At 51.4% G+C, this 15,235-nt stretch overlaps 1 protein-coding gene across 1 annotated transcript in view; it reads right to left on the reverse strand.

The window, feature by feature from the left end:
- The window catches only part of XXYLT1 (xyloside xylosyltransferase 1), a 69,308-nt gene that overhangs the window by 24,933 nt on the left and 29,140 nt on the right, over window positions 1-15,235 (reverse strand). The window contains exon 3 of the mRNA XM_064516817.1: window positions 5,785-5,917. Within this exon, the coding sequence (XP_064372887.1) occupies window positions 5,785-5,917 (133 nt within the window). The remainder of the gene's footprint in view (window positions 1-5,784; window positions 5,918-15,235) is intronic.

A 15,235-nucleotide genomic window follows, 5' to 3' on the forward strand; every position in this document is an offset into this window, starting at 1 on the left:
GTCTCCCCTCTCTAGCTATGCACAGAAGTAATGCAAAGCTGATCCCTTCAGAGACAGAAACATGGAGCCAGTCCACCTTGGACTAATTTAGGCAACCAGACGTTTAATTTATCCTGCTCACTTAACTCTTGCAGGCTGCACTGCTAACAAAAGGGATCTGCCTTGTTGGGCAACACTGATTTAACCTCACATTTGGACCCAGCCAGGCCACTGTGCTTAGAAGTAGCCATTCCCTGTATTTCGCTTTAAGCTCTAACAATTGGACATGATTAAGTGGGGCTGGATTTACCATTCTGGGCACTGAAATCCTGCCAGGACACCCAAAGCGGATATATCAGCACTTCATGCTCTGAACACAGTGTCAACCTACAGAGAAGAGAAGTCAGCATCTTTGCTCCTTTGATGCTAGCTCATCCTGCCAAGACCAAAAATCAGGAGGAGAGAATGACACTTTTACCACAGCCACAGAGATGTCTCTTTCCAGCCCAGGAACAGAGGTGATTTCTGCAGTATGCACAACCAGAAATGCTCTCGTGAGCATGGTCGCATTTGGCTCAGGCTTCTAGGAAATAATCAGTGGTGATTAATGACAGCATGGGACGCAGCAGCTGAGCTAAGCTCTCAGACTAGAGACGCTAGGACGAGGCTCATATTCAAAAAACAGTGCTATATGATTTGCTCTAAAGCCACAGCTCTAAAAGGAGAGATGCCATGCAAACTTGAGCTCCATTTATAAATCGCATAAAAAACAGTCATATTTGTGAGTGAACCTGTTATCACCGAAATATCACTGAAACCTTGATGGAGGGTGAAGAAAAAGACATGATCTGGCAAGTTTTGTCCTCCTCCATTGACAATTTGTGTTTTTGTATGTGTAACTATAAAGAAAAGCGGAAATTCCAAAATCCTTTTCTCTGGGAAGTATGATTCATTATCCCTCATCCTGCCTGGGATGTGACACTGCTGGAGGTCAGCCCCATGTCACTGCTGTGACTGGCAGGGCTAACTTCCTTCCTGGGGCAGCAGTGTGCTGACCGTGCAGGCAGGCCTGCTCGGTTTGGATTAAGGATCAGCCCTACCAGGGTATTCAGGGCACTGCCAGCCAGGCGAAGCAGAGCACAGCCTGGCCAAAACACAGAACAAAGATGCATGGGGCATGGGGATGAGGTGCTGCCGCACATCAAGACCAGTAGGGACCATGGACGCCCTGGGGCCAGGGCAGGACATAGGTGCCATTGGAGCATTGACCATGCACCTTTGCTACCTCAGACTACACTGCAGACACCTCTGTGCTCTGCTCTGGTAACCGCTAACAGCTTCCCGTGCGAAGGCTGTCTGTGCTGAACCAAGACCACTCGGGTTCTAACGTGGCATTCATGATTTCAAGGTCACTACCGAAATAGTGCTCAAAATCAGGGATGGTGAAGCCATGGCACACTTACAAAGCAGTGACAGCCTCCCACTGAAAGGGCAGCCTCCCAGAGGGTCTGCCAATAAGCCACGACACACTCACCCACCCAAACTCTCCCAGCAGCTCTGGGTCCTACCCTACAAACAGACCCAATGCAACAAGTCTCTGGAGGGGTAGAAGGAACTGATTCTCCATGGCTGCAGCCAGAGCCAAAACAAAACCAATACCACGCTGACCCAGAGAGGACAAACAGGAGGATGCGTACTTGCTCAAATTTCAAGACAGACATGTTGTCTAGAATTTAGCAACTCATCTTGGCAGTTTAGACAGGTTATTTCTGGCCTGTATCCAGACACCAGGAACAAATATCCACAGGAGGCAGCTGGAGAACAGCTCACATAGGATGGGACAAGCCTTCAGAGTGCCACCACTGCCCGCCCATGGCAGGGAGGAGGGGGCACCTTGCTCACGTAGCCATGCATGCATGGAAGACATTACTGATGCTTCCCCACACTTGCTCTCGTGGCTAAGTGAGGAGTGAGAATTAGCCAGCATCAATTTCCCTGCTGTGTTAGTGGTCCCTGTAACACCCTGATGACCTGGTCTCCCAGAGGTGCTGCCTTCTGCAGGTAGCACAGAATGGTGTCGCTTGTGTGCCTGTCACAGCCGTGTTCTCCAGGTGTGCGGGACGCATGCCCTTCCCTGCAAGGACCTGTGTGACTAGCTGCACTGGGTCCCTGCCTCACCCCACTCTCCACAGGTCAGCCCAGAGCTGATCATCCTCCCTGCTCTCTGCCTCTTCATTCCTGGCTTCTAGTCAACTCTGCTGGTTGCAGACAACCCTCTGGAGAGCTGCCTGTATGGCTGCTTTTCTACCAACGCTCTGCTGGAGAACTCCCCTCGGCGACCACCCTCACATCATGTGGGCACTCACAGCAGAAACGGGCACTCCCCGTCCCCGCAGGCAGGCTGCCCTACAGCAGGCGTACGCTGCACTCACTGTGCTCTGCTAAATCACATTTGCTCCAAGCTCAGCCTTTGCCCAACGGTACTGCTGGACTGGGGCTCCAGCATGCACCAGCCTGTGGCACCAGTCAGCACTGCACTTGCACTGACTGGGTACGTATTAGGAGGTCCAGCTATCGATACCATTACTAAAGCTTCCAGGAGGAAAAGACAAGACCTATAGAGTTATTAAGCTTTTTTAATCTTTCCCTGAGAACATTTCCACCAGGATTAGCAAATCTACCCAAGCTATTTCAGACGCTCAAACCCAGCTCAGCTGAGAACTCCTTAGGGCCTGAGTTGGTGATCTGACTCACCAATAATTAAAACGAAAATTGAGGTTCATCCTTTATACAAGACAGGATAAATTAAATCAGTTTCTGTAAGTACTGATCTGGAAATATCTGATCCCACTCAACACAGCACCTGCTCAAATATGAACCTATTCCCAGTCCACTGGCCAAGGGGCTAGAACCTCTTGTGGTATCTGGACTCTGCATTCACCCACTCCTCTAATTTAGTCCAACTGTGTTGCACACAGGCATGTGGCACGTGGGGAACAAAAAGGGGGACAGGAGATAGGGTTAATGAGAACCCCCTTTGTAGACCAGTGGAGCACTGGGCCTATTACCATCACTCAGGGCAGAAAGCTCTGGCTGACTTTTATTGGAGACACGTGTGCTGCTGCTGAATGCAGAGCTGAGTTATGGCTCCCCAGCAGAACAGCACGCATGCATGCAGTCAGACAGCCCCCACCTCCTGTCACCCACACGCCTGCCCCAGCCACAAAGACACCCATCTCCTGCACCTTGCGGCTGGCCTGGTACCTGATCTGCAGCCTTTGCTCTGCAAGAGGGAAATGGCCTCCTCCCATCCTTGCAGAACCTAGGAATGGTGCCAAAGCCAGGCACCACCCAGCCTCATCACCAGAAACCCACCAACCTGCGACTCCAGACTACTGAGACTGTGCTGCTGTCAGGAACTGACACAACTCACATCTGAATCAAAGGGGATGGTGGATTTTCCCAAATGGCATCACCAGCTTGGCAAAGCTCCAGAGCAGTAACATGAAACAAGCCTTGTTTTCATTACCAAAGAGTGCATTAAAACAATGTTTGGGAGTGAAGCTGTTTGGCTATTGCAGCTACAGAGTGAGTGGTGCCCCACTTCTGGAGAAGAACTGGAGAAACAACAACTTCTCACTGACCACCTCTGTTTTTCCTTTGGGCATGAGAGCTCCAGACACAGCTCAGCCTAGTGACATTACCTGGGCTGAAGTCACTGCTAGTCCCAACACAGCATGCCAAACACCCAGTCCTGGCTGCCCTTGTTGCTAAGCAGGAACACAGTGGCTCTGCTATGCTTTACTTCATCTTGTCCCTGACCCACAACCCAGGAGGCCAGCAAGACCTTTTCCATAGTCAGGACTATGCTTCCTGAATGCAAAGCTCTGGCTGCCAGGCTTGGTCAGCCTGTATCACTTTATTTTGCAGGGCTCCACATGAACAAGTGCACACCTTCGAAAGACTGGTGCAGCAACTACACAGAGGGACGTCCTTGGGCTGCCTCCTTTGGACCCAGCTTAGACCTGAGGAACCTGGAGCTGCTCCTCCCTGAAGCCCACTGGTGGCCTGTGAGTGGGAAGAGCTTGGCAAGCCCTCCCTGTGTGGCTCCCATCGCTAGCTACTACCACAGTCAGTGCTGGCTGATGAACCAAGGGTTCAAAGAGCAAGTTACAGTGGAGTTATCTTGTCTTCTCCACTGTTTGGCCAAATCAGAGCCGGAGCCCACTTCACAGCTACCTCTAACACTGAGATTGGTCCTGTGGCAGAACGCTACACAAGAAATAGGGAGCCACATGGGTCCATGCAGGATATCAGTGGTACCAGAAGCCGTAAGAGAGACCCTTTACCTCTCACTGACTCTGCCAAAAGTCTTTGACCATGAACAGAAAATTTCCCTCTAGACTGCCCAGCTGGCATTTTCTCTAGAGCACGTTTCACACCAGACATAGAAAGCACTAAATAAACCCTTAAGCACAGCTGGAATGAATCCACTGTGAGCACATTCAAAAATGTCAGTCAGCCCTGCTTCTGCCAGACAGTTATAGCACGACTCGCGAATGACAGAGCAGCACTTTGCAGCTTCAGAGCACTAGGAACCCTGGAAATAACTCTGCCAGATTTGGCTGCTGCTTCTGAGAGGCTGAGGCTCTTCTCTGCAAGTGATGAAGTCTCAAAGCCTCCATCAGCTTTGGAAGAGATCAGAACATCTGCACAGCAGATCATGGGACTATCTGCATGCTTGCAAGCCCAGGTCATCAAGAGTTTTACCCATTTAGACTTCTCTGTATAAGTACCTCTTCAGCAAAGGGTCCATTGCAACTGAAAACAGCATCCACTCATTAGTAACCTGCTGACAGAAGCAGGGAATCAAATACTGAAGGACCTAGAGCACCACCGGCCCACCTGTGTGAGGGGACACCCTAAGTGCACACTCCATGCTTCTGTGAGATGCCTCCAGGGATCCAGAACCTCATTATCACCCAAACTCAACACGTATTCTCTGCTTAATGGAAACAGAGAAACCACCAAATGCCACCAACAAAAGAGCTTCTCTCTTTCAATCGTGGCATTCCCCAAAAGATCTTGCATTAGCACAGGATGTGGTTCAAACTCCCTGCAAATAAGCTAATGACTGGAGAAAGCAGACTGATCTGCTTAAATCTCTTGACAGTGGGATTCCCCAATACTGAGTCAGTTCTTCTCTGGAAAACACAGAGGAAAGCAAAACAAAGAGAAAAGCTAAATAGCAGGATGTAAGGCGACTGCACTGCTCAGAGCTAGTCCTCAGGCTGCGACTGCTGCCTGTCTGCACTTTGATCTCTGTCAGTCTAACAGAATGCACAAGCACATCTGAAATGCACTGGTCCCAGGTTCACCTGGAATGAGGAAATATTGCCACATGTTGGACAGAGCAGCAATATTCATGGCCAAAAAATCTAGACCTTGATGTACAAAGTAGCAGTCCAAAATTCACTTAGAGCATCTAAACAGAAATGGCTGGGGAAACACTCCTCTAACAGGTATTCTGTGAGCCTAAATGGATTTAGGCACTGATTATCAGGAACTCAGTTCTGAAAGCCTTGACATGATGTGTGAAATCAAGGAAATGATGGTGATACTGTACACTTTGTTCATATCTGCCTGGGAGTTTCCAATTAAATTCTTCTGCTGGGATTAAAACGGGGAGACTCTTTCTCCATAGATTTTGCTCCAAAGACTGAATTGAGTTTGACAGAAAACATAAAAGCCAACTACTGCCCATCCTCTTTTCTCCACGCTCATGCTCTGGGCATGCTGCTGTACCTGTATACTGGTTGCATTTCCCTGGCAATCCCAATGACAGCTCCTTCCTGGAAGTTGTCAAACTCCTCAAACAGGTCTCGGATGTTGGTCTTGTATTTCAGGTCCAAGTCTACCTGGATGATTCGCGTTATTTCTGAAAGCACAAAGAGGAAAAATCAGCTACAAAAGAAAAAAACCTTAACTCAGTGAATACCAACAGAGATGTGATGACTTACACCCAATGAGGATTTGGTCCAACCAGCCCAGTGGTCAAGATTCTGAGCCAATCTAGGGCAAAAACATTCCTGTTGCAACCCCTACATAAAGCTACCACCCTTCAACCATCATGACAGCATTTATCACTCTACATTTTAGGCATGATTTACATCAGAAACCATTTCTGGTGACCTTTTGGTTCTATCAAACCCCTCTACCACTCAGAAGACTGGCTTTCTATACCACTGCAAAAAGCAAGAAATAGCTCCAGCTCAGCTCCACAACAGGTATTTTTCCCCCTTCTGCAGCAAGAGCTATACAAAATCCCACATTCATCTTCTGCTATGCACTTCTTGGAAAAGCTACTTACTCAACAAGTGCTTCCCAGCTCCAGCCCATGCTACCATCGCTGGATCTAAGTATCAAATAAAGTAATTCAAATTGCAGACAACAGTAATTCAGTAAGCCACATTACACCCTCAGTAACACCTGCACAAGCTCATTAGCTTCCAGTGGCCTGATGCAGGCTTCCCCGAGGGCAGAGATTACAGCACTGCATGCACAAAACTGCTGGCAGTCTAGGGCAGCCTGAAAACTTTATTATTACTGACAATATTCTGTTGGAGACAAGCAGGGTCGTGCAGACATGGAAGCATCTTCCACTTGCAGTGGGAAAATCAGAGTGCGAAGAGGCTGCAGGATGCCATTTTTAAGGCCAGCCCTGCGCTCCTGTGCAGGCTCAGGACCGTTGCACAGCATGCTCCTCCAGAAATAACACTCATATCCTGTGCTTGGGCAGTGCCTCTAGCAACACACGCTGTGAACCCGTTAGACCCGCGGAGTGACATCACTGCTGGTAAGGGAACCAAGCCGCCAGCTGGGCAGTGCTCTGCCCCTCTGTTCAGCTACAAAATGAGGCAAGACACGTGTCTTCCTCCCGGTCTTGGGAGTCAGGAAGAAGTGCAACTCCATGGCCTTTCCGGCCCTAGCTCCCTCTGCCAGTGTCGCCACTCAAAGCCCTGTGGAACTGGTACGAGCGTGCCTAATTCCTCCCCCTTCCTCACCGCTGACATGGCCCCCTGGTCAGAAGCACAGTGACGGTGAACGAGAGCGGCTCCCTAATCTGTCTGCGACTGCAAAACAGCCAGCTCCTTCTCACATCAAGGAGAAAAGGAGACTGGCAACTCTTTATAGCAGGAGAAAGCAGAGCAAGAGCCGGCCACGGCCATACAGCCCCTGCCGGCTTTTGTCATAGTCTCCTCTGCAGCACGAGACCAATTTATGGAGATACTGTTTGGTAAAAGCTGCGAGAGACATGCCTTTCCAAGACTGCTTGTCTTGGGTGGATTCAGGAATGCTGTACAGATTGCAGCAGGCTAAGTGAAACGCAGCAAACACAAATACCGAGCCTGAGAGAGATCAGACTGTCTGCTTGGTTCCCTCAGCCTGGGCAGAGCCGTGGCCACCATCTGATCAGCAAAACTCAGCCCTGCTCAGGAGCCACGAACAGGTGTGCTCACGCACTAGCAGCTAAGTCAGGCGGCCTCCAGTGGCCACTGCCTTATGTAATGCCAGAGCTATTTGTGTGTGTTATAAAAGCCAAGAGCAAATTGGCTGGGATGCTTAGCACTTGGCACTAATTGGATTAAAAAGACTGTGTTGACCTGTTTCAGTCCCCACTTACCACGTACAGGTGCCGTTACAGCTTTCTGCAGGCTAGATGTGCATTTTAGTGTCCCTCTACCACTGTTTTCATAGTTATTAGCAAATAAGGCTCTCATCTGTCCTACCGCCAGGTATTTCCAGATAGGGGGACGAATCCATCCTCCCGTCACCCTGTGTTGCATGCATCCTCCCCCAGCCAGAGGGGACTTCACAGGGGGACTAGTTTTCATATCACCACGTGTTCTGCGCCTCCTGGCCTCATGGTGTTTGGCATATGCTGCTTGCTATCACCGTTATGCTGAAAGCAGGAAAAAGTGGGGGTTTTTTGTTTTTTTGTTTTTTTCCGAACTCAAAAGCAACTGTCAGGACTAGGGACCCAGAGATGATGAGAGCAACCAGGCACACACAGCTCTCTTTCAGCACAGGAATGTAACTTTTCCATTTCAAATGCATTTATCACTTCAAGTTTGTGTTTCAGCCAAACACAGGGCTGCACAGCAGCTCTGAATTTTTTGCAAATCCTGCACTAATCCAGGGCTCTCAGCAATTGGTCATATCTAATATATTGTCCTCATTTAAGACGGAAAAAAGCCCTATGAGGTTTAGCAAGAAATACACCGCTTAGCCTGTGAAGTTTCTAAGCAGAAATACAAATCAAGGAGAAATATTATCTGAGCTATAACCCAAGCTATATCTCAATTTATTTTTTTAGCATCCATCATTCTCTATCTACTAAAGGGAAAGCTGTATTCACTCCATCCTGCAGTAAGGCAATCCTCAGGCCTACCTAGTATTTACCACCACCATAATCCTCTGTTTGCAAAGATTTAAAACTCAGGCGTAGTAATTCACTACAGGCTAAAGCAGGTCTTGACCTGAAAGCAATTTCCCTCAGCCTTCCTAACTGCCTTAGAAATTGCTAGCACAATTCAAGCAGATGAATAGGCAGAGCAAAGGATTTCTGCAACGGGGAATGAGACAGGCATCCCAAATACCCCAAATCTAATTCCCCCTTGAAGCTATTCCTCAGCTAACCCCAGACTTCCCGCGTGGTCCATGGTCCAGCATGGTTTCACGGTGTGAAGCACCAAATCCTTTACCCTACTGCCTAGGGACTATTCAGGCCCGGTCACAAAACCACCTTCTGCAGCTTGGTCCCCAGGCCAGGGGGGCATCTGCACACGCTGTCCTCCTGCCATGCACTGCCCCATGCCAGGTCTGCCCAGGGGAGCACCCATCTGTGGGCACGGGCACACACGGCAGCGGTGGCCTTCACCGCGTGGACGTGGAGCCGGGGCAGCCCAGAGCACAGCAGCCCACCCTGCGCCCCTCTGTTAAGCACTAACATTTCCATTCGGCAGCTAGTGGCTTCGCGGCCATTGCGGCGAGGCACATCGCAGCGAGGCACTTTGCGGCAGTGGCAGACACAGCTGCTGGCCACTCCTGCTCCCATAAAGCCCCAGCCACCGACCTGCCTCATGGGTCCCCCCAGGAGGAGCCCAGCCCCAGGATCCCCCGTGGCAACAGGCAGTTTCTGCTGGCGCCTCCATGGCAAGCCAAGGCTTTTTTTCTCTCTTTTTTTTTTTTTTTTGACTCTGCTACAAACTGCATTTTGGACCCACCAAACCTGTGGTAAAGGACCAGGATGGTCTTCCAAAGGAGGAAGGAAATCTGTCTCCAGCATGAGGAGACGCAGTAAAGTGTCCTCCAGCACAACCTCCGCCAGGGAGAAACAGGGAGGGGGCCTGAAACGCCCCACGCGCTGGAAAGCAGGGGGAAGGAGGTGGCTTCCCCACACGGGCTCCGGGAAGCGTTCCCAGCCCTTGCAACAGCAGGGGACAACTCCAGCACAGTTCACCCTAGTGCAAAGCAGGCTTGAGACGGCTCATCGGGTTTCAATTAAATCAACCACAAGGCACGTCATCTGATTGTTCTCTAAAATTACAGATGAGCACTAGCTGCAATTAATTACAACTGAGAACGAAGGCTAAGCTTGGGGGGAAACTCTAATCCCCTGCCTCCTCCATTCTTCCCATCCCTGGCTGCTCTGGCACCATCGCCCTGTGCTGGTCTCTGTGCTGTGCTGGCAGAAAAGCCCCAGGAAAATGTAGCCAACAAATCAGACAAGAAAAAAAAATCTTTTTCTTCTTCTTTCCTTTTTTTTAAGCAAGCATTAACTGTGACACCGAGACAAAAATGAGTGTGGGTAACACTAAATGCTGTTTTGCCAGATGTTCCTTGCATAGATAGATTAATGGCTAAGATGATTTCTCTGTGATCACTGTCTGTGACTGGCAAAGGAGTCAGGCACTAATATTTATGATTTATCATGGTATTTTGTCCTTTTATCACGCACTTTGCCCGGACTACTATGTGGGGGTGGAACTATCACATGATCTCCTCGCAGGCACAAACTGCTTGGAGGGGTCCAGCTGGAAATGTGGGAAAACACGGAGTGTTTTGCTCAGAAAGAGAGTTTTCTAACTTTGCCATAATATATTTTATGCTCTTCTCCATTCAGCTCTGGCTCTTCCAGCCATTGTGCGTAGAGGGGAGCTAAGCTGCTCAAACCAGAGATCTCCATTAGCAGTGACAGTTTTATGACAGGCTGGCCCCACTTGAAGCTCGTAATTTTTTACTGCAGCCTCCTAACAGCAGCCATGGGGGGGATGCTATCTGGGCTCGGCTCTGCTAACGGCTCACTCAGGCTCACCCCAAGCGATGGCCGCGCAGACTCGGACACGTCCTCACCACAAAGCAGGGACCGACGCAGTGCCGACCGCGGCATCCAACACCTGGAGCCCGGCTTCACCACGCTGCCTCAAATCTTCCCTCCGGCTGTTATAGCCCTGCTGCGATCCCGAGGTGAAAAACTGGCTGAAAGAACACGTGATCCAAACAAACCCAGAGCAGGATCTGCCATGCTGGAAACTGTGGGCGAGAAAGCCAGCGCCAGCGCCCAGGCCATCTTGTCCTGGGGCTTGGTGGCCAGAAGAGGGGGGAACCAATCTGCTATCCCAAGGCAGGATGCAGAAGTCGCTGGCACAGACCGTCTCTCCTGCAGGCCCTCTCTCTTCCCCCATGAGACTCAGCTCAGCAAGGGCTGCTGGCAGATGGAGGTCGCTTCCATGCCTCCTGGCACCCAGGGCCCTCTCCTGGGGTCTGGCCGAGCTGGACAGGCCGGAGAACAGGCACTCCGGAGGGGAGTGTGCCGAGGGGCCCAGTGAGCTGTTCGGCTGCTGAGGCAGAGCCAGAGCCCATCACTGAACAGCGCACAGCCACGCCTCCGGCAGGGGGCTGCTGGCCCTTCACGGAAGGAGCTGGATGCACGCTCTGCCCTCACAGCACAGCAGAGGCTGTGCGCTTCGAGCGCAGCCGCTGAGGAACAGGAGCAGGCTGACCTGCAGCGAGTCAGACCATCCTACCGATAACAATTTGTGGACACGCAACGTGACCTTTCCGAGCAAATTACTCTCCTCAAGAAAAGGTGACTTACCCTGAATAACTGAGTGAGTGTGACTTGCAGAAGGGGTGCGCAGAGGAGGCACGCCGCCTTGGCCAAACCAACCAGAGCACGAAGGATGCTCAGCAGCTGCCCAAGAGGCAGCTACAGAGCTGGTGAGAGGAAGCAGGTCCAGGACCTTGAAGCGAGGGCAGACATCTGCTGGCTTTGAGAGCTGGTTCTGCCAGCCCAGCAACACACACTACACCCCATTCAAGCTTCCCGCCCAGCTCCACAGAGCAATTCCGTAGCAGCTTTTACTAACTGAGCCTTTCTTGACCACTGCACATGCCTTCACTGTTCAGAGCACAAATACGCACAGCCCAGGAGCTGACAGCAGCCTTGGGCTCCATGGCCCTGTGTTTGCCCTTAGGCTAGAGGACGGCCTAGCAAGAGACAGCCAATAGTGGACGTAATAAGAGAAAAGGGGATGGAAGATCAGGACAACAGGAGGAGATGCAGAAGCAGGAGCCTGCACAGAGCTTGGGGGCAGCTGCTACGTGCATAAGCCTGGGGGCACAATTCCCTCAGCTGCTCTGGGAACTCCAGCTACAAGCTGCAAACCTGACGGGTACAAAGGACATCCCCTTCAGTGGCTATCACCTTTCCCTGCTCTGGCTCCTTGGCTCTCAGTGAGTCACTGCCTCCCCCAGGCTGCAGGCAGACAGGTCAGATCCAGGCCGAAATACTGTGTGTACCAAGAGTACTGTGGGTAACTTTCCCCCTCTACACGAGGTCAAGGTGTCTGCTCCCAGGTGCATGGAGGTCATCTGGTTGGGGCCACAACTATTATCTGGATTATGACATGCAATTTGAGAGCTTCCTATCCAAACTAAAAACCTCCTGGACACCCGGCACCTCTGGATGTAGGTGTGGGGAGCCCAAGAAGTTGCATCAGTGGTGCATCTGACTCTAATATTTAGACAAGGCACAGAAGCAAGAACATGCTAGTGATGAGAAGCACTATACCCAAGCATCCCAGCCTTTCTAGGTAGCAGAGATGTATTTCTATCATGTAGGCAAATTCTTTTAAACCAGTCCTGATAACCTTCTGTATGAGAGCTGTACCCAAGCCCTGGCAAAAAGAAAGCCCAGACCACAGGCGTAGGAGTGGGGGCACAAACACTAACCTCTACTCCAAACCCTCTTCTTCCATATAAAATAAGCTAAATCTCGGTCAAAAGCATACCGCCACCTGCAGTCATGCTAATCATGTCAATCTGCAAAGACGGGAAATGAGTAAAAATAATAACAACTTGTGTCAAACAACAAATAATGAAATGGAAAGTTGCCATCAACAATGCACAGCCCAAAAGCTGTCCAGTGAACGCCATGGTCTTAACTACTGTTAATTTAGTAGTGGTTTAAACACCTTTAGACTGGAAGAAACCAGAAGAATTGTAACATCTTCGAGATTGGTGGGCTCTTGCTTGCACAAGCTCAGCTCCCAGGTCAGAGGGGGAAATCGTGCCTGCAGCAGGCCTGACTCCAGAGCTGCTGCTCCTGCTGCTGCTCTGACCAAGCTGCCCCAGGAAGGCACCGGAGCCGTTCACAGAGCAAAGCCACTGGGACACAAGCCCTGCAGACAACTGCCACTCTTCCGCCAGCACCGCACCCCTCCTGTGCTACAGACCCTCCCAGGGTCTTCCTCTCCTCTGTCCAGTGGGGCTGTACTGGGGAAGATGCTGAGAGGGCAGCAGGGGTACAGCCCATTGCCCCACGACGGTTATGCGGTGCCCAAGTCTCGCACGCACTGTTTGGTAGGTGTCTGTCACTGAAGCTGGCAGTGATTTGGTTCTGCTCCCACCACCTTGCACAGCAGGGTCTCCACCTCTCTGAACAAGCTTGTTCTTAGGACACTGGACCTAACTGCTCCAGTCCACCATGCCAACAAGGAGAAATTCCTCCTGCATGTATCAGAGGGGGTCCTGCTCCTCCCAGGGGCAAACACTCTCTGTACGCAGTTGGAGCTGAGTGCCTGAGCAGGACCTGATCTCTAAAGAGCCTATTTTCCCTGAAAAATCTGTTTGGGCTTGACTTGGGTATTATTATTCCTAACCCAATCTGCTCACAGACAAGACCTGTTCCACCAGACTGCTGGTGGTGATTTTCAGTGATTCACTGGCCAGGCTCATAAGGGGGCTACCCCTTACCTTATTTCCGTGCAGTCATGGCATGGTGAGATGTCTCATGGTGATGATGCAGGTACAGGACTCACTGTGCGAGGAGAGGGCGCTCCCCAGAACACACCAGTCACCACCAGCACTGAGTGTACAATCAGATTTGGGGGCTTCCCATGGAGAGCCTGGACCACAGGCTTGTTCTTGATAAACCTAATCAGAGCTCCCCAAGTCTGTCCAAGCCTCCATATGCAGGGAGCCTGCCAGCATCTTTCAACCTCCCTTTTGACACCTCCAGCATCCCTGATAGCATACTGCACTGTCTGGCAGCCCCAGTTGGTCTCAGCTAACCCCTTGCCAGATCGTGGGGATGGAGACCTCTCCCTGCCTACATACATACACTCTTCACATTAAGATGCTGCAGGACCTAAGACTTGCTAACCACAGAAACACAATTCAGGGTTAAGTGCGCAGCTAGGGACATGCAGCAGGATAGCTGCCTTGCTACAGACAAGCACAGCATGCAGTTCTCTAGGGCACCCCAACCTCTCCACACCTTTTTTTGCAACGTGGCAGCAGCGTATGCGGCCAGACACTGGTGCCCTTGGCCCACTGCCAGGCATGACCTTTGAGGAAGAACAGTAGAGCTGAGATCAAGGAGGACACCACTGGGATTCCTGTCAATGCCTTGCTGATAAGCCCTGACTTGGTGCATAACCCAGGCCTGCTGCTTCGCCCTTCCGTGTAGAGCCAGCAGGAGCGATTCCTGCAATACAGGATTCGGTAGTTCCCTCTCCCCTCTCAGGCCCTGCACCTTTCCGGAGCCCACGCAGTGGGGAAACGGATAAGGGCATGGTGATGGGCAAGGACATACAGCTGCTGGATTCAAAGCGGCTCAGACCCTTCTGCAGGGACTGCAAGCAGCTGCAGCCAGCATGAGTGACACTGCACAGAAGGGACAGGAGTGTCCCCTGCTGGCTGCATGGGCTCTGTGGTAAGCGCCTGCAGAGCTGCCTTCAGGGGTCTCAGGAAACAGCACAGAACAAATGTGGGTTTTGCCACTTAATTTGAACCATCAGGAGGAGTAAGTCCAAGCCAAACCAACCTCTGCACAGGTTAGTGAGGCTGGAGGGCTCAGATCTGCTTTTCTGCGAATGCTGGGCACATCTGGACAGCTTCCCCTGCCACCTCTGTCCATTGCTTGGAGTTTGGCTCTGACTCCTCTGATGATTTTTGTCACCCAGAAGTCACTCTTGCAACAGCTGAGAGCTCTCTACTTCTGTGCTGCTGCCCCAAGGCCCAGCGTGCTAGGCATCACCAGCAGGCATGAGACCGTGTCTGCATGCTTGATCCAGGCACCACATCCCTCAGACACGGAGAGGTGAGACCTGGCTCTGCATGGGGTGGATGATCCTGTCACCCGAGGAAGGCCCAACCCAGGCCTCTGGCACGACCAAGCACAAGTACTGACCCAGTCCTGCCCCATACTGCTGCCTGCAGTCAGCCTCCTCTGCCAGCTGTGTCTTGGGACAGAAAGGCTCTTGTGCTTTCAGGAGTCACCACTCCTCGCATACCTGCCTGCCGCATACTTGGGGCACCTGACCAGCCTACCCTGGCCTGTACGTCCACAGCCTCCTCTCCATAACTACTGACAGTGTTCACACAATAAAAAGGATTCTCACATCTTATGGAAATCAGCAGCGGTGGAAGACCAGCAGCAGCTTTCAGATTGCTGCCTGAGGCAATAAACCGCCTGGGCCAGCACTGAGCAGCCTCTGCTCCAACGGGCAGCATGCCGCCGACAGAAACACGTGAGGCTTTGACCTCACGTGCACCGCAGGGCTTGCAAAGCTGCTCACGCTGGCTGTGAAACCAGCATCCTGTGCTCTTGGTGGCTTAGAGAGACGTGCGGCCAAAAAATATATCACACCAGTGACCAGTGCCAAGGCCGGGCACAGGCGTGGTGTAG

Source organism: Dromaius novaehollandiae, chromosome 9 (genome assembly GCF_036370855.1).
Source record: "Dromaius novaehollandiae isolate bDroNov1 chromosome 9, bDroNov1.hap1, whole genome shotgun sequence".
Taxonomy (NCBI): domain Eukaryota; kingdom Metazoa; phylum Chordata; class Aves; order Casuariiformes; family Dromaiidae; genus Dromaius; species Dromaius novaehollandiae.